The sequence below is a fragment of the Argopecten irradians genome, chromosome 3 (assembly GCF_041381155.1).
Source record: "Argopecten irradians isolate NY chromosome 3, Ai_NY, whole genome shotgun sequence".
Taxonomy (NCBI): Eukaryota; Metazoa; Mollusca; class Bivalvia; order Pectinida; family Pectinidae; genus Argopecten; species Argopecten irradians.
In genome coordinates, this window is record NC_091136.1 from 31452773 (window position 1) to 31477770 (window position 24998).

Sequence of the window (24998 nt, forward strand, 5' to 3'; positions counted from 1 at the left end):
TGTGTTTACCTTATTAGATGCATGTTCTTGTCTAAAAATAATATCATCAACTCATCAGTGGTTATGTATTGCATTTGTTTAACGTGCGTGACTTTGGCTCGGGAATGAGTACAGCGTACATGTTGTACCTGCTGAATGGTAGTGCTATACAATTTGGAATCTCAACGGTATCAATTACAATAATTAACAACGTCGTGAAATTTGTCGAATATTTCTTGTTATTTGTTTCATAAAGAATTTAGAACAATACATTTATGTCATATTTTGCTTCTTGGTTATGTAACAGAATCAGCCTGAGTGAATTGTCCCTTTAATTGTTAGTGCGCGAATTCAAGACTGCTCTAATAAGTCAAAACTTCCTCAGAGCGGTACACTTGAGTCGCCAATTTAAGTACACGTACAGTAGTCATTTTAATTTAGTAATGTTTTCATTTTTCTCAGTCACAGGTCAGTTTATCAAACGCTTCAAACATCAATAATGACATCGTTAATTCAGACGATTTAATGGTAGCTAAAGAAGCTCGACATATTTCAAAATGCTTAAAATGATAATCATGTAAATCAAAATTCGTTTAAGAGTTATCTTGTGTGCTATAATGTGATGCATTTTTCTAATTTCTAGCTTATGCACTAAGAGTCAAGTGGCACTTCCCTATCATATATTACAGACGAAGTTGTCCTGACATTGCCAGATATACAGTATACATGTATACTTAACATCTTGCTATGACGACTAGAAAGTAAAAACGTAACCTCATATTCAACACATCATTGATTAAAAGAGCCGACTCTGTTTAGCATGCATATGTAATACAATTTTTCTCCTTGATACTACGTCCATTACACGTTATTCATGATTTGCCTGGAAAATAATTGTATGTTCATTGACTGATTAATTGATTTATGAATTTTTGTTAGCAATGAAAAATAATTATGAAGTTTAAGCTTACATATAATATTCATGCTAAGAATTTCAGATAAAAGCGAAAATGAAATGAAACTGTTTGTAAAAAATGATGTATACAGCTATATCGAGTGCATTACAACTATACTAACCACACAACTTTGGAATTACGGATTTAATCTGCTGTATATCTTAAAGTGAATAGTCGGGCAAAGAAAACCAGTCTAAATGCGTTCATTGGCCTTCCAAAAGTTCTCACATATTAAAACCACGGCCAAGTTCTGCTTACGTTTCCCAGTTCTGACCATTGAAATTAAGAAAAGTTGAAAGCATTGAAAGCGAGGCTGCGTGGAAATGTAACCACAGGCATAGTCAGCCGGGAGGACGTTTTTAGGATTCCTATACTTTAAATTAATTTCTTCGTACGCAGACAGATTTTGACGAAAGATTTTATTTTTCTATTTCATAAGAACTTATACTGGATACATTTACACCATTTTTACCGACTTTAGCCATCCTTGCCCGACTGTTCACTTTAATATAAACTACAGAATTTCAGTTTTGAAAACATATCTGGACATAGCTATTTTATTACTGACTAAAACTATTTTGCAACCAGTCTTTGTCTATGTATTTCGCAAAGTTTGGTTTTATAAACAATTGTTTGAAATGAAGTAGTGATATGATTAAACACATTCCTAATTATTTAAACACAGATGTCATATAATACGCCACAATTACCTTTGCTACTAAGTGAACACGTTATATACTGCATATAGTGTGTGTACATTGACTTTATTCTTGTCAATATTGCTACAAGACAAGGCAAGCATTGACCTTTTCATCGTCGGAAACCCATCACGGGTGACTTACAGATTTCTCACGATGTGTTCCTACATTATGTATGTGTATTTCCCTCATTGTACGGAAATAAATCCAGAATGGAAATGTCATAAAAAAACGCCGTTTTCATCCTAAATATGTAAATAAAATCTTATCCTATAAAAGATATTCGTGTGAATCAAGAACATATGTGATGCGTTTTGGTATCGCGTTTGTCTTGTGGCTATAACCCTTATAGTGCCATTGTATTATTGGTTGGTTCGGATGAACTAATGAAACTAACGGGTATTTTTCATCTTTAATTCTCAATCACTCTTCTTTTTTCCTAGTAAACCAGCGTAATATTGATTTGATCCATATTTAATTTATTAATAGAGTCTGCAGAAAAGTACAAAAACTATATATAAATGACTTTTTGTAATTACAAACATCCGCCTGTGTATGAATTATTTCTCCAATGCAAAGGTTTATGTAGAGCTTTAAGCACGATCTACAATAAGGAATGTATATACCAACCACATTTCAACATTATTCAGGTGTTTTACATATTGTTTACAATATCAAACATTTTTTAAGAATGACCGCAATTTTCTCCATGGCAGCGTTGTTAAGGTCGCAGTCGTAGAGACCGCTGTCACTGCTGAAGGCCATATCCAGAATTCCGCCGAGTTGTCGAACCTCACTTCCGGTGACGCGGTGGCTGGTGGGAGTCAGAGAAGACAGGTTTTCCTTGTTGGTATGATGAAGTACCATCACGAACAAATCTCTGTCGACTGTGAAAGAAATTCGGAACCATTTTGTTTTAATAACCAGCTAAAGTTGACCTTAATCTGATAAGTGATCTAAAGTACTAACTTTAATTTATTGTTTTGATCGTCATAAACAACGCGATATGATAAACTGTATTTCAAACAATATCGAAAACATTTTGGAAGAATTTGGTATTATTGATTATTTCTCTTAAAAGAATATCATTCCTCAGAGTAATGTAAGCAAAATAATTTCACATCAAACATTGACCTTCATTTACGGAGAGAAGTTTAAATGCATTATTTCTATCTATTTCCCCTGATGGACCCTGCCTCTCCTGTCCCAAAGGGGTCAGAATCATCAATTTTACAAAGTTTCTCCACGTTTCACCTAAGCTGTTTCTAACCCTCCTGCTCCCGAGGAGTTAGATTGACCGTTGACGCAAATTCTGTTTTCCTTCTCATAAAGATGATCTTGGTATATTTAGTAGTATTTCAAAGGAATTTTACTTTTAATCTAATATTTCGGTTCCGCCCTTTGGTCTAGGTAAGGAAAAAAACAACGTTACCTTTCATACCCTTTATACTGTCCACGATATTGGTGCCGACTCTGGACATGTTTAGACAGAGGGCGATTTGAAAACCATTTGTGACTTCAGAAGATATTTGGGAAAACGAAACCACCAAATTCAAGTTGTACACGTCTAATCGTTTTTGTAGACGAGTCGTCATTTCCCTCGTTACCATGTCAACCAGAGATTTTCCTAGTCCACTTCGTTCACTTCGGAGGCCAAGTACTACAATTTTTCATAATTTCAGCTTTAATAACGAAATCTAAATAACACTATTGCATGAAAATTAGCCAATGATAATTCTCTTATACCTTTCAAATATTTTTAATTTCTATAAAATTTTAATCATTTTGTCAGGTATGTAACGTCTTTAATATACATGTATATATAATGTATTTGAACCTACTCTTAGGATAAAAGGTTCACGATCAAAGATCACAGTTACACTGAAGGCATTTAACATCATGTGCATCTAACAATTGGCTTGCATTTAACATCACGTGCCTATAACATTTGGCTCTATAACATTTTACAGAGTTATAGATACTACTGTATACCTATCTTAATTTAATTGTATGCATCACATTTAATGGAAATTTCACATTTAAGTTGATATGATATGCTATGATAATAGATAATTTACATACCAATTCGTTTTTTCCTTGGCTTTTTCAATTCTTCGATTTGCTGATTGCATTGTTGTATTTCTTCTCTTTGTTTGTCTATAAAAAGTAATTAACAAAAATATTGACATTGATAATCATAAACACGTTTCAGAAAATTATCCCAAAGCACTCGTATTTATCTCATTTTAATTTGTTCCCAATTCATTGTTGAAACAAAGAGATAAACCTACTCATTTTAAACATCATAGATGAATGATTAGCTGTCTTACTACACTGGGCTTTAAGACATGCAGTTTCGTCTTCAGTTTTTGTCATTGCAAATGTGTTGAAATTAAAACCTTGTTTTATGCTATCATGGTTGTGCTATTATAACCTATTGAGGGAACATATCGTGGCCATTTTTAACCGGGGTGTTACTACACCGTACGGTACACCGTATTGACTGAATGAAAAGCCTTCATATAGTAACTTGTGCACATGTCACTACTCTAATACAATTTACCTCAACAAGCCTCTTTGTTATTAGGATGTTTTAAGTCCATTTCACGAAAAATTTGTTTCTAGACATCGAGGTAATAACCTCCATCTACCATCTTCTATCTTACACTATAATTGTTTTACGGTTTCTGTCCCATATATTTTAAGCTGATCCTTCCTGTGTTGTGTTAACAACCTAGTTAGGGGAAGTCGAGACATATCAAGAAGAGTATTAAAAGAACACGGTTTATTTTTGTAGATAAAGGTGAACTAATAAAACTGACATACATCTAAAAACATGAATACCAATATATCGTCACTATACAATCTTACCACGCTCGGCTTTCAATTGTGCATTTTCTTCTTCCATTTTCCTATTTGACAGCGTCGTCCCATCTAAGGCCTGTTTGGTTCGATCATGTTCTAGTTGTGACGTTGCCATTGCTCCCTTCAGTTTGTGGTGGTTATCGTGTAAAGTCTGGAGTCTTTCCTCGTTAATTCCTTTTTAATTGAAACAATGAAATAATTATTAGTGTACACTACGCTTACACATCTAATATCAATATCGACGGTAAGTCTATGTCAGTGTTATCTAAAATTTATTTTACACCAATGCCTGACTTTGCCTTCCATGAATAATACCACGCGCGGGTGCTGGCAGATTATATTATGTACAATTATTTGTCAAAAGTGATTGAAAACTGATAAGTTATTACCAATTGCACAGAATTATTTGATGTTAGAATGTTCTCTGTTAATGACTGTTGTTTTCGTAGACGTTTTATGATACTTAGATGGAATATTCTCTCTTTCAATATTAAAAACAAACACTTAATAAAATGCTATATGTTCATCTTGATGACACATATATCTAGAATTGTAAGTTACAAAACGCATATTCACATACTTAGACTTTCGGTCAAGGTTTGGATGTCTTTCTTTGCCTTCAAAAATTGTCTTTCTGTTTGTGCCGACTTTTCTTTCTGTTCCTCTAGATCACGTTGAATATTTAGTTTCTCATGTTGAACATCCTTCAGCTGTGAGTTCAATTTGTCTCTCTCGCTTTTGGTTGAACGCAGTTCCTCATCACGTGTAGCTATATATGTAACACAAATTAGACCTATCGATAATCTATGATAACGAAATATTACCATAACGAAAATATTCTTCCTTTAGGAGAGTAATTAATAGCAGTATCCAAGAAAGTTGACATGGTCATTCTGAGAAAGTTGTACTGAATATAAATGTATATATTACTCGTTTAATTTAAACATATTCTATGCCACAAACAATTGCCCAACGGTTACCATATAATAAAAAAAAATCAACCGTGATTTCTTTAATGATTTATGAAACGATTTGTTTGCATTCTATGCTATACAATATAGTATAAATATTAAAAAATCTAAAAGGAGACAAAATGTTGACTCCATATTTGATAGTATTTGGAACATTTGATTTTCATAATTTAAAATTTGTGTTGAATATGATTTGATACAATACGCTTACATGTAATGACCTCAGTAATCTTAACTTTCAAAGAGGCCCACAGGGTATGTAAAGCTCACATGAAAATTAATGAATGCAATAGTTAATGTAATTGTAGTCCCTATGGATAAGATAAAACACGTGCAACCTGGTCCTCTTCTTCAACCACCTACGCCCTTTACAAATAAATAGAAATTATTTCAACATAAAATCGACTTTTCGAACAACTGTCTGTGTCACTAGTGTTATTTTAAAACTTAAGTCCACTTTCCGAAAAGTTTATTTTTAGATATTGGGGTTTCTGTTCCACATTTGTAGAGCTGATCGTGTCGCATATGATCCTTCCTATGTTGTGTTAATACCTCATATCAAGAAGAGTATAATAAGAACCAAATTAATCTTAACGGAAAAAATAACTGATAAGACTGGCACAACCATCCAGAAACATGGATACCAAGATATCGTCACCATATAAAAGAACAATCTTACCGCACTCGCCTTTCAAATGCGCGTGTACTTCTTGCATGGTCTGATTTGAAAGCGTCGTCTCGTTTAAGTTCTTTTTGGTTTGAAACAATAAGCTTGTTTTTGTATTACATTCAACTCTTCGACGGCTTATTTGTTTATTTTCAGAATTCCTACTTCAGTAAATGGCCACATCTTTATAATGGACAATTCAATTGGTCCGACATATGACCGTAAAACATAGGTTTTTCCTGTACCTAATTATCTGCGTATTGCCGACGGACTATATTTTTACATTTGTATGAGGATCTGTGAACAAAGCTATTACAAATTTGAAGAACAAAAAAAAAAAAAAAAAAAAGTTGAAGTATCTAATATTTACAGAAATCACCAGGTGAATGAATACCTGAATTTGTTCCTTTGTCAAAATAGTTTTGAATGATTTGATTTTCATGCATTTAAAGACTATTTTCAAAGAAATAATGCGTTTTGTTTACTTTAATGCACACTGCACTTGTACTTTTTTTGTTGATATTGACCGATAATCCGCTGGAAATCTTTAAAGGTTATCTAGAACTTAATTTACTAAATCACAGAACATGCTGGTCGTTCTCTCCCATAGGATATACACCTTATGAGTAATAGACAAGAAACTACGATAGTTTGTTAGAAGAGATTTTAAACTTTAGTCATCAATCATCATTCGTTGCTCCGGATTAGTTGATATGAGCAATCTTTATTTAACTTCTTTTTTTCTCCGTTAATGAGTACTTTATTGAGGAATCATTATGATACTTATATTGATACTATTTGCTTTTCATATTCATAAACCACTTTATGAATGCTAAAAGCTGCGCTTTTCTGACAAGTTTATGGAATATAAGTGACAAAATACATATGAACATACTTAGGCAGCCTTCGGTATCTTTCTTTGCCTTCAATAATTGCTTTTCTGTTTGTGCCGACTTTTCTCTCTGTTCCTCTAGATCACGCTGAATATTCAGTTTCTCATGTTGAGCATCCGTCAACTGTGAGTTCAATGTGTCTCTCTCAGTTTTGGTTGAACGTAGCTCCTCATCACGTGAAGCTGTATATGTAACATAGATTAGTATTACCGAGAATATATGATAAAAAGTTACCATAATGCATTCTTTCTGTAATAGAGAAAATTGTACATTATCGCATAAACAGTTATAATAGTATCCAATAAAGTTGATTTGATTATTTTGAAAAAATTGAAATGAATACATCATTGATATATTTTATGCCATAAAAAATGCTTAATATTTACTGTATTCCAAGTATTCTGAGAGTACATACATTTATGGTTGACCTATGTAATATCGATTCTAATGTTAAAATTAAGTTTGTTTTACATCAATGGTTCAACAGGTAAATGGTTCAATCGTGCTGTTCCCTATCGTGAACGACATACCTCCTGAAACAAAGAGGAACCTACACATAAAATTCCCATCCATGGTTTCGTGGAGAGCAAAGCAGGAATATGAAATTTGAAATATATCCCTTCAGTGTTCTATGATGCAATAGCGGCAACAACCTTCAACTATCAAATATAAAATGTCTGTCTGTCCAAAAATGAAATAAGCACAACTGTGTTTCTAGAGAAAGATATACATTAAGTTTAAGAACTATCCCTTCATCTATAACAAAATAGTTATGGACGAACGGACGAAAGTATGGACGAACGGACAGGGCACGGATCACGAATGAAAGACGGTTAGAACAGTCCACCATCTGATGATAATGGGATAAAATTGACGATATTACCTATCTCCAATTTTAAACTTGCGATTTCCTCTTCCTTTTTCCTGTTTGCAAGCGTCCTTTCCTCCAGTGTCTGTTTTGTTTGATCATGTTTTTCTTGTAAAGTTTTCATCTTTGTCTCTAGTTTGTGGTAATTGTCTTGTAAAGTGCTGAGTCCTTCCTCGCATTTACCTATATTAATGGAATATTGAAACGATAGTAGTTAGTTATAAATGATTAATCTCCAATCAGTCACAATGCAGTTAACCTGAAGTGTTGCTGTTATAATATTTCATTATCATAAATTTTTGTTACCAAATATTAATAAATCTCACTTTCATGGTTGTTTTATTATTTTCAGTGATTGTGTTGTTGTTTCCATATTGTGAACAGAGTTCTATTCTGTTGATCCAGTTCACGTTGAATATGGCGTTTCTCTTGTTTCTCCAGTCTGTGTTCAAATCGTATCTCGTACTTCTGATTGAATGCAGGTTATCATTACAGTAAGCTATAATGGTAAACATTATCGAGAACACAATATTGAAGATTAACATTATACAGTGTTCTGCAGGTTAGCACATTAGCACAAAAACATGTTTCAGTTAACTTCATTTGGACCCAATGGGAATTAAGAAGATTACAAAAATCGTAGTGGAGAACAGCATTTTCAATATGATTTGATATGATGAAAGTAACATGTAAATGAAAAATAACTCTAAAAAATTGTCCTTAAATATAAATAAATCTCCAGAGATCACGCAGAAATACCGTCTCCAGAGAATTGATATGGTGCCTATTTCACAGTATGATAGTGTTATATTTGTCTGTTAACTACATACTTGGCTGATCGCACTATCTTCCCTCCGTTCATCCTCAATATTAAAGTGATTAATATCACCCACTTAATATCGACCCCTGGAATATGTCATTGCACAAGTGAAGACTGTGTGCGAAAACAGATTAGACAGGTAATTTTGCCCTTTGATAATCAAATAACATTTCATGTCTGTGACATAGTGCAGGAGTAGACATTCATCATTAATTTAGAATGACAAACTGACAAAGATGCTTTTCATATTGAACAGGGAATAACAGGATAAAATTGTCGATAAAAAAAAAGACGATCTTACCATGTGCGGTTTTTAAACGCGCATTCTCCTTTTCCATTTCTTTAAGTGCAAGTGTTTTGTGATCCAGCGTCTTTTTGTTGGCATCGTGTTCTTGTTGTAAAGTTGTCATTTTGGCCTTTAGTTTCTGATGATTATCTTGCAAAGCTCTGAGTCTTTCGTCGCTTGTACCTTTGAAGATATTTAGACAATAAGTACTCGTATTCTGTCTTTGCATATTACCTGTTTTCCCTTGGTGGTAGGTTTCGTTTGTGACGTCATTATTGTGTAAGTGAAAATTGTGTCGGTTTCCCTGAATGATTATGTGTCAATACCCTAAATAAACATGACATGACGGTCAATACTTCGCCATCATGGTAAATAACTCTGTAATACGCGTATAGAGAATAAGTGATATTTAACTGTATTCGTCATCTAACTGGACATGTATCTGTTTGTACATTTCATCTTTACTCCCATTTCGCGCTAACGTGATCGTGTTATAACACCAGGAGCATACATACATAGAAATTGCCAACTCCGCCATTTTCACGATCGGCAGATGTACCTCTGTATGAGCGTAGAAAGTTTTATATATACTTTGATATGTTACAAAAGTTCACAAATTTTCAGATGGTTTGTATACGATTTTGGAAAGAAAAATAATATTTTAACTTTTATTATGACAAAAAATGCACTTCGGGGTTTGAATGTTTGATTTTTGAAAAATCAGGTGCATTTGGTAATTTTCATGCTTTCAAAAATAATATATCATATATGTATCAATCGGGATAATTGGTAATATCAAACCATGATATAATGTTTTAAATTTGTATTCATGCAGAAATATCATGTTAAAAGTAGTTAGCCGATGGGAAATGCCTATAAACCGGAGGTCCCGCTGCCTGTCAATAAAGATAAAGAAGGAGTTTCCAATCTCTATGTACATGTATATATGTTTTTAAAACACTCAACATACTCAGATTATTGGTCAAATTTAGGATGTTGTTCTTTGCCTTCATCAATTCAGTTTCGAATGTTGACGACTTTTCCTTCTGTTCATCTAGTTCACGTTCAATACACTGTTTGTCATGTTCGGTATGTGAGGTCAAGTTATCTTTCTCTCTTTTGATTGAACGCAGCTCATCATCACGTGAAGCTATGCGAGTAAATGCAAAAAGAAATGTTGTGAGCACAATACAAATTGACTAATCATGGTGATTATTTCTCAAGGAACAGCAAACCTTATATTTAAACATTACTAATTACAAAAAAACTGAAATGCTATGAAAGTGCAATTGCAGTATTAAATAGGTTTACAACTAATAAACTGTTTTTCTTTCTTTTGCCGTTGCAATAAAACTGTATTGAAGGTATGTATCGCCCAACTGGGTTAAAAGTTCAAGAATGTAAATGAAGCTACAATGTAAATTCCAAGGGACGAGGGACACACTGGGACTTATTAACGTAATAATTGTGCTTTTAATTCGCAATGCAATATCGGATGGGTTTTACAACTGTATCAACATATTACCAACAGATTAGGTTCCTGGGTGTGGAAAAACCCACAGCAGGTTACATGTGGTTTTCAATTATCGTCTGACAACTAGAAATGACATATTTGGTTATGTGTGTCTTATGATATCTTAACCTCTCCTTGTTTTTGTTTATTTCCAGATGGTCAAAGCGCTATAACTTGAACATTGCCCTTCTAGTCATGTCCTTAATAATATGACTAAAATTATTCTACACACGAATTCTACACACGAAATCTGACCTGAAGTAATATTTGAGAAACCAGCCTTGTTTTCACTATTTGTTCAGATCTATAAGGTCTTTAAAGATTCTATTCAACGGGTTTTCACTATGTGTTACGTTTAAGTCAGTGAGCCTTCAGACCTTATATTCTACTTTTAAATAAAACAAATATGATTTAAAGCATTTGCTTCATTTCTCTTTTAAAAATGGACCAACCGCTTTGGCCGAAAAGCTAGATCCAGGCTTCACACAAAGTTTATATATGTTTATCGATTACTGCTTTGGATAAAAAGGAAATTTGATTAATTTGCTGGTGTTTGAAACACGATTTGCAGAAAATTGATTCCATTTCAATAAACTTTATTGTAAAATATATCTTCCCGTGATTTCCTATAGTGGAAGAAAGAGAGAAACTACAGTTAATTTGCTATATTTTCTTTTTTAAGCCTTACTTCTCTAGATTAAAGTTATATGTGCCGTAACTAGGCGAAAAAATGACATGTTATTTTCTATTCAGCAATCTATCAAAAACCGTCAGCTTGGATGAATGAAGCCGTAAAAATCATTAAAATGGACAGACAAACATGTTTGAAGCCTTTTAAATGTTATATACAAGATATAATTCAAACACTGTAAAATTCTTTTTATGGCTTATGTATATTAAAATGGAAATATATCTGCAGAAATTACTTTACAATTACTTATTACATTGTAATAATGTTAACTGAAATTGTAGATAACGACTTGGTTTATGGTCTGACCGTATTTACTCATTTCACTGCAATGTAGAGTTAAAATATAATGATTTTTGGCATTTTGAGGTCTATATGGTACTTGTAAAATCAAAACCTATGCATTGTAAGTATTGTAATTTTCAAAATGATGATCATATTTGGTGGTTAATAAACTATAATAAGCTCCTCTAGATTCGTGAGTATAAAAATGACGGCACATATATTGTATAACTTAAAGAAAATTAAAACTAGGTTTAAACGATGTATCGTCATTAAAGGATATTATAAACCAAACAAAGAATAAAACTTTTACTTCTTACATTAAAGAAATAGTTTGAGTATCAATATTTAGAGTATCTAGTTCTGCCCCATTTTCCTCCCTCTCCCCGCCCTTTGGATTTGTCCCGAAATTGATATTAAATTGTTTCTTATTTCCGATTTTGCTGCAGAAATAATTTCATTTATTCTATTAATTTTTTTCTACATCGGATTTTGTTTAGTTTAAAAATATACAGACTCAGAATATCTATAAGACGTTGGTTTTCGATTTGCATTCCCCTTATCGTTGAGTTTGAGGTCTCCAGATTTTTTTTCACTTCGTCAAGTTCGTGTTGAATCAGATCCCTCTTCTGTACAATAACCGCACTTTGTGATTCAAGTTGTTTCTTTTCCTGTTCCGCACATTGTAATTTATGCTTTTGTTCATCTGGAGAAACACAACATGAAAAGGTTCAATCGATATATGTTAATATGGCTATTATTACGATATTAACAAACGCTAATTATATTGGGTGACCATTACAGAAGTTCCTCAAATGCGCCCACAATCGTACTAATGCACAACCCTTATATACATTTCCCCCATCGTTAGCGGACAATATCTATTTATTTGATATAGGTCTTGAACCGTCCGCCGACCGGTAAATAAAAGAATGATAAAACGGGGAAAAATGAGATAAATTGATTTTTATCTAAATAAGTAGAAATTAAACTGTAGTTATGATAATATCACTCATTTGGATGTTTTCGTATATAATGTCAAAGTAAAGTTAGAATCATCTTCCCTATTAGAATTTGTACATACCACAAGTTCTTGTAAGTTTTCGAATTTCGTTTTCAGTGTTTCTTATGTTTGAGGTCTCCTTTTGCCTTTGTTCTTGCTGGTCATCAAGTTCACGTTGAATTTGAGCCTTTTCGTTTTTAGCAAGCTCCATTTGTGAATGAAAATTGGACTTTTCAGTGGACAAGGATTCCAACTCAGCATCACGGTCAGCTATAACAGAAAACGTTGTATGCTACTTTTAATTACGAATGGTATCAATTATCCAGCAGAAACATGTAAACAAAGTATCATTTTATATTACATTAGCTATTGTGTATACACACTTAAATCGTGGATATTGGCTCCTTTTTTAAAATGGAGATCGTGGATATTGGCTCTCTTTTTAAAATGGAGATCGTGGATATTGGCTCTCTTTTTAAAATTGAGATCGTGGACATTGGCTCTCTTCTTAAAATGGAGATTGTGGATATCAGCTCTTCTTTGAAACCATAATTAAGTGGTTAACTAGTCATACTTAAGGTATCTATCATCTTTTGGTTCTTCTTCTCTTTCTCTTCAAGTTTCGACTTTGTTTGAGAGAGAGTTACTTCCAGTTGCTGTAGATTAAGTTGGATTTGTTTTTTCTCCTGTTGGGCACCGTTCATCTGCATGCGAATTCTCTCATTCTCTTTAGTAAGATCACCTATGAATGTAGTCAAACTTGCAATTAAATGTTAAATTTATGACTAGAGAGCGTTATTTCTATCCCATCTGACAGAGATATCTGCACTTCCGGCGAGGGTAAGATATCCCTGTCCTATCCAGGGAAAGACAGCTTGCTCGCGGCTTGATAAACCGGAAGTTGTAAAACGTCATATGCAATTAAACACTAACATGAGCAGCCCAATTGGACATGAAATAAAGCGATATTTGCGGGTTTTTTTTTAATGTTTTTGATTTATAGATTTTGAACATTTCTTTTTGAAAAAAAACAGGGCCAGAAAAACCTAGAGAGTACATGTAAGACAGGGAAATCTTTAGCCTCGGAGGAAATTCACGACACACTAACCCTCGTGCATCTCCTCCTTGGGTAGATATTTCTCTGTCCTACCATCAAGAAAAGGATATATCCTATTGATCTTATAACAACAATAACCTCGGCAGTATACAAGTATATAGTACAGGTAATTATAATGCATTTCAATATATTAGTCATGTTTACTCTTTGAATGTCAAATATTGCTATCAAGAGGGAATTTCATATTTCAAAAGCTTAATTTACTTTTTTGTACGTTGATGAATATGCGATTATATACACTATTTCACCAATTTATCTAGGTCCTTCTTAAGGGTAACGCTAAACATAATGATATTTTTATAAACATTATAATACAGGGGTGACATCATATTGACCAAAACATTGCAATCTCAAGTCGTACTAGTACTATATGGTAATCATCTGATCAGAGTTGCCAATATAACTCATTATGCAATTACATCTAGAAAATAAATGATAGCGTTATTTCAAATTTACAAAACTTACTTTTATCTTTGACCAGCTTATCATTTTCTGTCATCGTCTTTTCCAGCTTTGCTTTCAAATTGGCGACGCGCTCATTAAGCTGATCTACGTTTTGTTCCAACTGTTCTTTATCTCGTCTAATTCGTTCGAAATTGTTGGTTTGTTTGTCTTCGTGCTCTTTCCGTGGTCGCAAATTGTAATTGCATTTATCTGTTAAGGAATACAGCACTTTATATTAATACCATATATAGTTTTGATCGTGAAAGATAAGAATGAAAAAGTAGTCAATTTATAAGACTTTTGTTAAATAACGAGGACTTTGCTTTTAAACAAATGTAATAAATGTATATAACCATAAACACATTAAAAAAAAATCTTTTAATTGCGTTTTTAAAATTCATTTAGTTACATTACAATTGACAGGTGTGATATCTGAATCAGTAATATATCACACTACCTAAAGATATCTGCATTCCATGTTTTATATCATTTTTATTCTAATAAGCACGCCATTTATACTTGACATAAAGTTGATATAAAATATATTGTATACACATGCTATTATTATACTACAGATACGATTAAGTATCCCAGATATCTGTGTCTGTACAGGCATATACTCTGTAAATAAGATTTAATATCTGAGTTTGTTTGATGAGTATTAATTTATATCTGAATATAGAGAAAATTACATAAGTGGCTATGTAATATGAAATTTATCAAACGAGTTCATTAATTTGATATGTCACGAGCCTTTAAGCGAATGGCATATCAAATTATTGAACGAGTTTGATAAATTTCATAATATATAGTCACGATTGTAAGATTATATTTATAACATAACTTTTATTAATAGAAATATAAGTAAAACTGTTTAATTTTGTCTCTGTATAAAACAGTAGAAATCCGGCTCGTTACATAATCTGATATGCCAATCGCCTCAAGGCTCGTGGCATATATTGAACTTGTTTGATAAATTTCATTTCACATATTCCCTCATGTAAGATTCTCTATATATTAAATAGTCACGAGTGTAAGATTCTATTTATAACCTTTATTAACAGAAATAAAAGTGAAACTGTTTGTTTTTTGTCTCTTTATAAAACAGTAGAAATCCGGCTCGGATGTGACTTTTCCGTCTACCGAGAAAAGCATGCGACGTCATATAAAGATTATGAAGTCATAACTACCTGTGACGTCACAATAGTGTTATAACACACGTGTCTTACGATATTTATGACATGGCTAGTAATGAATATATACATATATCTGAATATATACTTCCGCAATACATGTTTTATTTTCCCACTTACTTTGGTTGTCATTCAGGCTGTGATTTTCGCCCTGCAGACTCTTTTCTCCGTGGTTTGTATTCATCAGCTGTGTTTGTAGCTCTTCGATGGTTTGTTGTAAACTTTGATTCTCTTCCATTAACTTCGTGTTTTTGAGGACTTGCTTGTCTTTTTCAACTTTTAAATTTTTTATAAGATCATTACGTGTTTCTATCAATAGAAAGGGCATTATTTATATCAAGCAATAAAATAGCAACGATTTTTATGCAATATGTACGACATACTGTTTTCATGATATAACAACCGCATAAATGTGGGAAATCATAAAATAATGGGATATTGCGTACCATATCACACTTTTATTATCTCAACATGGATACAGTCTTGGTAAAGCATCTCTACATATACGTTCTAATTTGTGTTTGTGTCCTTAATAAGGGCATTAGAACTATATGAAGTATTTCATGATTTAATTATATGCAATTATCACTAAGATGACATTTACTAAAACTTTCAGAACGCTGAATACTCATTTTTTGAATTGTTTTAATAAGTTTACTGACCACAATCCTCTTTCAATCTGTTAACTTCTTCAGTTGATCCAGACACGCCTCTCTTCCCAGTTCCTAAAACATAATTGCGGTTTACATACATTATGATGTTGTTTAATTTCTAGATACATATACTTTCTAAACGCCAATTCAAAATTGAAGTATTGATTGGCAAGTGGTTTTAAAATTTGAATATTCGGATGCATCCTGGCCACGATTTCTCGAAACAAACTTAAGTCCAAAACTGACTTAAGTTTAAAGTTTTCATATAAGTTTCATAAGGAGAAAAACTTAAGTTTTGACTAAAGTCTGCATTGTTGATTGGAGAAATCGGAGCCTGTAGTATGACTTATAAATGTCAGAATCTAGATTGTGTTCAAACTATTAAATACAACGACGAAACAAAACGTATCATTCCTGAATGGTTGAATCACTTGATTAAGGAATAGGTGTGATTTGTTATCAGAATTCAGAACTTCAACTGTTACTCTCTGAAGAAAATAAAGAAATTCAATCGAAAGATTATATGAAAATGTGTATTTATGTCAGCAGTCTTGTTGTTAGAATTCAAACGAATATCAATACCTCATATGAAGCAAATAAAGAGATAGAAAACCTTATAACAGGTTTGGTTATGAATTGTTCCTGTAACATAATTCTTTTTTTATTATTACTGCAAAGCACTAATACATGTATTCCTATACAACGACAAAACTACATATCATATATCATATGACTTCCGTGTTTCCCCATTCAATAAAGCCATTTCATATATTTCATTTATTACACACGTGTAATATAACCTGCATTGTGATTGGTTGATTCCGATGAATGGTAAGGTTTGTTTTTTTTTTTTTTTTTTTGCGCGTGGTAATTGAACTTCTTTGTAACTACGAAATTTTACTACGAAACGATGAATTGGACGACGCCCCTACACTAATCTGTAGATTCATAACGGTGTGTAAAATCAGTATCAATTCTCGCCTTTTCGTGTCGATTTGAACATGGTGTCGATGAAAACATCCTTAATCAAACAGTAAAAGGTCAAAACGGTGAAAAAACGACGTTCGACAGACCTGGATGACGACGACTGTGAATGGCTGTTGGGGAATGTGTTTTTCGCGCCAAACATCAATCTTGAAATAAACTGGCTATTTTCGCACTAGTTATTACGCCGCATTGGTATTTGACTAATTGATCATATGGCAGAACTCCAAACGGGAAGACACAAAGGCAAATATTATTCATATGATAAACAGAATCTGTCATTCGTTTCTCTTTTGTATTAGAATTATGATGCTCGCCAAACGCTCGAAAAAGAAAGAAAATAAAAAAATCTGAACTCGTATCATAAATGCATTATGAATGGAAATGAATGACAGATCCTCTATATATGTAACGCTTTGAACAAATAAATGTTTAGAGGCACAAGGGAACAATACAGATAACGTTCCTATACCAGTACTAATGATAATTACATACCAATATCTTGTACCAGCTCTTCGAACTTTTCCTCCTGTAAAGCTACCCCTGTGTCTTGAGGTTTTGCAGCATGTTGTGAGTCTACAATTTAACATGTTTAAAGCTTATTTGTTCATGTTCTTATTTTTAACCTGTACATTGACACTAAAGATAATATTGGGAATCGATAACATTACAATTCTAAATGGTAAACCGTACCAATATAAGTGAATTTAAGCCATCCCTGGCCTGTTGACAAAACCATCGAAATTATTAACTTCTCGATAGATGAATGATATTCCATGAGTAAGTCACATAAAATTTCTTGTTTATACAAAATTAAAGTACAGATTTGAAATAACCTTCTGGTTGGTTCATCAATGCAAAAAATCCGATATATAATAATTATATTAAAAAATCATATACACAATGTATCGGTAAGCTTGTCATTCCAATTTTTAGTGAATATTAAATCAAAGAAATAAGAAAAAGTATATTAAGGCAATGAGCAAATACAAGTATAACATCTAACAAGGCGACCTCATTAGAATTTCAGCTGGAAGTATGCTACACTTCTCCAGTTTATAGTTATAGGAGTTCTGCTACCACTCGCGCAGAAAGAAGGGTAAAGACCGGTTGTGACGTCATACGATTTTGAGCGAAGTTGTAGTGTTTTCCGATGACATGACAACGTTACAGTCACTAACGTATCATGCAAATATCAATGTTTACCCGCTAAGGTATATATCTTTGTAATATGCAAAACCATAATAAAATACTAACAAAGACATCAAAAAATTTAACTTACATGTACAATGACAATCAGTATAAAATTGAGAACATTACTGATACGACCCAAGGGAGTTTGTGACCATGTCGTTTGTGTTTATATTGAATTGGAGATGTACATATCATTCATTTTGTATTAGTACAATCATCTATATTGAACAAGGAAGAGTATTGACGCAAGTAACTTTTAATTGCTATTGCTAAAATTAATCGCTTTTAAAGTTATTTAATATATACCTGAAAAGCAATTCGTCTGTTGACGGAGGCGAGTAATTTCAACTTGCTGCTTATCCGACTGACGTTTATAACTATCCCTTTCGTTTTGCACGGTTTCTGAAAATAGATCAAAATGATTAATAATTATCATAATGATATGGTCTCAAAAGTATGGGAGGGTTTCATAAAGTGTATGCAAACTTCTTATTAACAGTTAGTTCCATTTAAGGACGTGCGAGGTTGAGATAGCAGAGAAAAAACAGAGTATCAGGAAAAGAACCACCGACCAGCGGTCAGTACCTGGTACCTTCTCAAGATGGGATTCGAACTCATGACCAAGAGATATTAGTGATTTAACCACTCGGCCACCATGACCTCAATATGGTCAGTGATATATCTCTATATAGTACTAGATGTATTCAATAATTTATCTAAGTAATGATGTCACTACATCTTTTTAATTTCATCGGGGTCTAAAATAATTTTCCATTGATTGTTCAAGAATTATCTTTTCCCAAAACGATACACAACACCGATGTCTCTTTTGTGACGTCACGATAACGTTGCATTTATGTGACATTCTCGGATTTTTCTTCATAGAGGTATGACGAAAAAGAACGGAATAATCAAAAAGTCGGATTAACAATGAACAAAAATGAAAAATTAATTTTCAAAATAAATCGCAGTTGCGTAGGAAGATGAAACGTAATGAGGGGGGGGGGGGGGGGGGGGGGGGGGGGGGGGGGGGGGGGGGGGGGGGGGGGCAAAGGTCCTCAAGGACAACCATATATACTTTATATACTTTTTTCATATCATTAAATATAATCCTTGTACACATTTATAGACAGTGGGGTCGCTAAAAGGAAATTAACGAATACGCAAATTGGCCAAATTGGCGTGTGAACGCCGAAGGCGCGAGATTTTGGGGGTTGGGGGGGGGTCGACCCCGGGAAAAATATTATGATTTAGAATGGCTAAGATGAGTTTTTACGATACATTTTGATGAATATGCGAGCGCCCGAAAGCGCGAGATTTTGGTGTTTGTGGGGTCCGGGGGTCTCCCCCGGGAAAAAAATACGATTTAGAATGGCTGAGATGAGTTTTACGATGTATTTTAATGATTTTAATGCGTTCTTACCATGGTAATTTTTCGATTAAAAGTAACATGCATTTAGAAATAATAATTGTGATAAATGTGTCGTCATATCATTGTGCAACCCTGCTCGATCTGAACATACCGGCTTCTCACCATCGGCACATTGTTTAGTAACTCAAAATAATAATGGATTAAACAAATGTAGTACATAGAATCCCTTAATGGACATTTTAGTCTAGTTCATGTGTATTGAATTTCTACTATTAAAGGTTGGAACATTATGTGCTTGAACGTTTTAGGAAATGCAGTCCCCCCCCCCCCTCCGCTTCCTACGTGAATATCGTCTCCAGTAGTTTGTGTCAATAACTCCTCGAGGTTTTGTCTAATACACCCTACAAATATGTGCTAAACAGCTAAATAATAAGCAATGGTAATTGGTAATTTCTGGCAGGTCCTCTTTAGATCCCTTGTCCCTGCCATCGACACCTAATTTAATTGGTAACTTTTGCCAGTCCTTTCTATATCTCCCCCTTAAGAGGTAATAATTAACCGTGGTAAGTAAAACTGAATTATTCACATATTGCTATGTTACATCTTTATAAATAGTCTCAATACCAAGCGACACTGTACATCTGGAACTTTTACTTTTCGGACCTCAAAAGCATTTTAAAAGCATTATGAATAGCTACTTTTGGCATAGGAATAATACCATGCTCCACCGCCAATAAGAGCATAAACAATACCCATCATTTCAACAATAACTGTATTTATATATGTCTAATTAAAGTGAATAGTCGGGCAAAGAAACCAGTTTAAATGCGTTCAATGGTCTTCCAAAAGTTCTCTCATATCAAAACGACGGTCAAGTTCTGCTTGCGTTGACCAGTTCTGACCATTGAAATAATGGAAAATTTCTAAAGATAAACTCTTTGAAAGCGAGGCTGCGTGAAAATGTAACCACAGCCTGGAGAACGTTTTAGAATTTCTTCCTATGCAGAGCGATTTTGACGGGAGATTTCAGCCTTCAGGACTTTAGCCTTCCTTGCCCAACTGTTCACTTTAACACAAAAAATGCATATAAAATAAAACATTTTGCTTTTGCTGCATGCGCAATAAGTATTTTATTCCATATAGGGCATTGTGCCATGGATTTTTTTCCAGAAAGCAAGTAATAATTTTTAATATTTTTATCTTGACTTTACATAAGAAGCTCAAATTTGTCAATGGTGTTAAGTAATTAAGCTTTTCTAACTGAATCAGAATACTTATTCGTGTGTTCATGTTTTTGATAGAGAAAAAATAGCATTAGTCGGCAGTGGAGCATCTTTCAACATTGAATAATTAATTTTCTCTTTGTTTCTGGCTTTCTGATTGGCCTATTCATTTTTTTCATTCCACGATGAAAAAAAAATCCGAGAATGGCGCCGAACGTTATCGTGACGTCACAATAGAAACATTGACGTTGCGTATTGATTTGGAAAAAATAATCCCTTGTAAAAAGTCAATGGAATCGTACGTGTAAACGTATTTCATTTTATAAAGTAGCCTGAAAAATTAATTATAAGCATTGAAGTCACTATTTTTTAATTTCATCGGGTTATGAAATAAATTTTGTTTGCAAACTTTTGTGAGAATCCGCTACGCGGATTCACACAGTTTGCAAACAAAATTTCTTTCATACTCCGATGAAATTAAAAAATAGTGACTTCAATGCTTAATTGCAAATTACTAACCGAGAGTAGCTTGCAATTTTCCGACATTTCTTTTCTCCTGTTGATATTTGCCCTGTAATTCTTGTATTATTGATTCTAGCTTTGTGCGATGTTCAGTAGGTGTCAGGTCCGGCTGATGTGAAGTGTCATCTTCACGTGGTTGATGCTCTAAAAGTACATAAGAAGTGGAAAAGATAACTCTGTGTGTGTGTGTGTGTGAGGGGGGTAAAACAGCTCACACGCATTAGACAATTACGTGACGTCATCAATACATGCGGCGTATCCGCGACGTGCATTGTTGATGATGTCATCAACTTTGACGCATAATGACGTTCCTGTAATATTTAATTTCTTATAAGTATAGGAGAAAAAGAATCAAACAAGGGCCTGTCAAGCGGACAGGGATTTCTCAACGCTCGTGAAAGATTTTGACCGTCGAACCTCATCAAGTCTCGGGTTGACATGCCAAAACCGTTCACTCGGGTTGAGATATCCCTGTCCACTTGACAGACCCAGGTAAGATTATATTATTCTTGTTTATGACCAGTCATTAGAGGCCAGCAATTACCGAACTATTTCTGTGAAAATTAATTATGAGCATTCTAAATATTTGAATGGCATCTGGTGTTGGTTTAATTAAAATTTGTAAACAATGATTAAACTAACAAATCAAATCGACATGAAGAATTATGCTGCATTTTGTCGTCTGGTCAGAAACGCTTAAATGAGCCCTATTAGCGATTGTAACTTCTAAGATGTAATTATCTCCCTTCCAACTTTTGTTTTCGGACACTGTTGTATGTACATCATCATAAGAAAATATCATAACAATAAAACCAATACCATACACATCTGACTAAAGCCAAACTTGTGAGGTAAGATTTATTGAAATTCGACAGACATATAATTGTCTTGTAAACTTTGACCATATTGTTAATAAGTATGAAATGTGTCATCTTTCTAAAACTTTTAAAATTGCATTAGGTGTGCTACGCCATTCTCGACTGCAACTTGATAAATATTATGCACAGTATATTTTCGGACAAGGTCAAACGTAAATTGTTTTATTTTTGAATTAAACTACTATATTTTGATATATTACTTAATACAATACGACGGTAGAGAGAAACGTGTACAATGTACTAAAATGACGAAGAGCAAATACCATTAGTACACCATTCTGACAATTGGGATATCAAAATATAACGTACAATTGTATATCGTTCTGGTATCTCGCTACCAATGTATTGAAATACATGTATACATAAAAATAAAGTTAAGGAAATACATATTCTTAATCCTGACAAGCAGTAATGACTTTGATATTGACTCATATGCAGATGTTGAAATGACAAAAATAAAATAATAAGTACCGTTTACATAAACACTAAAGTTTTTTTGTGAAATTGAGTTAGCAGGCAATAAATAATTTGTGTAAAACAAAACAAGATAAAAAAATCAGTTGAAGATCAACGAAAAACAGTCTTGGTGTGTTGGGAGAATTAGCCATTTTTTCTAAATAGAAAAAAAGACCCAAGTAGATAAATACTCTAATTTGCAAACATACAACTAACCTCTACTTCCCATGTCCATGTCCTCTTTCAGTTCATGTTTGTCGCCATTAATTATTCTAGGTTGAAGCGATTTGTGGTCCGCTTGACATCCAATATCAGAAAATGTCTTATGTGGTAATTTGAATATATGATATGATTCCCTCCTGCATGCTTTGCAGAGTATCTTTTGAAGTTCTTGCTTTGTTTGGTCATGGCTTTTTGCTACATCTTCAAGTTTCTTGAAATCCTGCATTGCCTCGTTCATTTTCCTGGAAAATTCCTGCCTAATAACCTGAAAATGGTTTGAAAATTTTGAATATTAAAATTGTTAAGATTATTTCTTTAAAGACTGCTCTTCTATAATTTGCCATATTAGAAAGATATTATTATAAAATTATCTATCTTGATATAAGATCTTCTCCTTTAAATTTGCAATGCTATATTGAGAGATGTTATTTTGATCATAAATGAATTATTTAAGAAACATAAGATTAATTTATTTATTTATATATATTTATATCAATGACTTACCATAGTTACATTATAAACTTTATGTACAGAAGATTCCATTTCCATTTCTGAAAAACAAAAATATGCAAATATTACTTATGGATTTATGCAAATTTCATTAACCATTGTTCGAACTAGATAATATCAATGGTATAATATCCAGATTAAAATCTGCGTTTTTGATATATTGATGTTTAACTCATACTTTAGCAAGGGACGGTTGAGGTAAATAATTATTTGAGTTCATGATCATTAAATATATATATTAGAAGTACAACTGGTATAAGAGTAATACAAAGTGTCCTATTTCAAAAGTTAAAAAAATATTAAGTTCACTAATCATCATAAACCTTAAACCTAATATTTTGATATATGACTGGGTATGGAACTGATAATTTTATCAAGTGATGTGTATCACATTCTTTCTAAAAAAAATACATGGGGGTTTGTATTAAGGAAATGCATGATAATGCACCAGCTCAATAACTTATACATTTATACAATAGTATAAACGGCGTATTTATGATAGCCATCGTGTTTTCCTGTGATATATTCTACAAATACTGTAGCATTAATTTTGTAGCATAAAGGACAAAATGTCTATAAACATGTCGACAAAAAAGTCATTTCAATGATACTGTGTTACCTGCAGACATATTAAGGTAGTCACCGGAAACTATTTCATCTAAGACAAACAAGGCATGAAGCTGAAGTGGGTTGTAAAAGACATAACTCTGCGGAGAATCACTACAAAAGTAAAAGGAAATAACATGCAAACATATCAAAGCCCAATTGAGTCATACTGCTAGATAATAATCATTATGTCTGCTATTGAACATAACTTTCATTTAGAGAAATTAAAGTTGTTACGAGATTACCAACTTGTGAGAACCTTTCCTCTGTAATGCTGAAGAAATTATGTTGAAACCTACCAAGTGTGTTCACTAAGTCAGAGCATAAAGATCAAAACAAAAGTAGAAAAAACCTACTTTCGTTTTCGTTTCATTCTGCCTACGCCGTTACGTCGCGCTATTTATAGCCTGCGAAGGAATTCAATTTTCGGTTTGTCTAACTGAAGTGTATACACAGTAAAAACTATCTAATAATTATGTCCGGTTATACGATAAGAATATCATGACATAGAAATAATACCTTATTACAAAGATTATGTGTTTAATTAGCAGAAATCAGTATTAATATGTAGCAATAAATTCATTAAAGAGACGGATGAATACGTCAGTTAGACCACTTATAATATACAGGTAAATACTATTACACTAAAGCAGATCTAGTGAATAATGATCCCACTCATGGTCAATGGTTGTCTCTTATAGATATAAATCAAAAGTGACATCTGTATCTTAATTAAGGTCAATAATATGCCGATATGATACAACAGGTTTGAACAGCTCCATTGTCCCCTTTTCAGTTATTTAACTCCCTACCAATTGCAGATTTTGTTTTATATATTTAGTTCGCAGTATCTTAAGCAGCAATAAGAAGTGTTTAAAACTAAAATTATTCACGCGTAATAATTAATCATCTCGCCTATCATCTGACTCATTTTTTAAATTATCAATTCATGTAAATTGTGTAGTGGAGGGATTTACCAATGTATGCAGTGCATAACCTTAAAGTTTAGAGTTGCTAAGCGCGTTTAGTGATGTCATTACATCCGTATTTACCTCCTCACTTTTATTTCGATGAATATTTTTTTCTCAATCATGAATAATGGTACTTAAAATAGGTCACATATTTTTTTTCAGGA

The 24998-nt window shown here is 33.1% G+C and overlaps 1 protein-coding gene across 1 annotated transcript; it reads right to left on the reverse strand.

Annotated features, from left to right (window-relative positions):
* Positions 1–487: 487 nt before the first annotated feature.
* On the reverse strand, positions 488–24152 carry LOC138318203 (interaptin-like). Its single transcript, XM_069260388.1, has 22 exons — positions 24113–24152; positions 23877–23977; positions 23252–23298; positions 22742–23012; positions 21189–21335; positions 18381–18476; positions 17376–17456; positions 15906–15968; positions 15364–15552; positions 14072–14260; positions 13064–13231; positions 12571–12759; positions 12004–12192; positions 9974–10153; positions 9019–9186; positions 7913–8080; positions 7032–7211; positions 5079–5267; positions 4505–4672; positions 3716–3790; positions 3066–3293; positions 488–2520 (listed from the first exon to the last, which is right to left on the reverse strand). Exons 2-22 carry the CDS (start codon positions 23884–23886, stop codon positions 2300–2302), a joined length of 3216 nt encoding a protein of 1071 aa, XP_069116489.1. The 5' UTR covers positions 23887–23977; positions 24113–24152; the 3' UTR covers positions 488–2299.
* Positions 24153–24998: the final 846 nt, after the last annotated feature.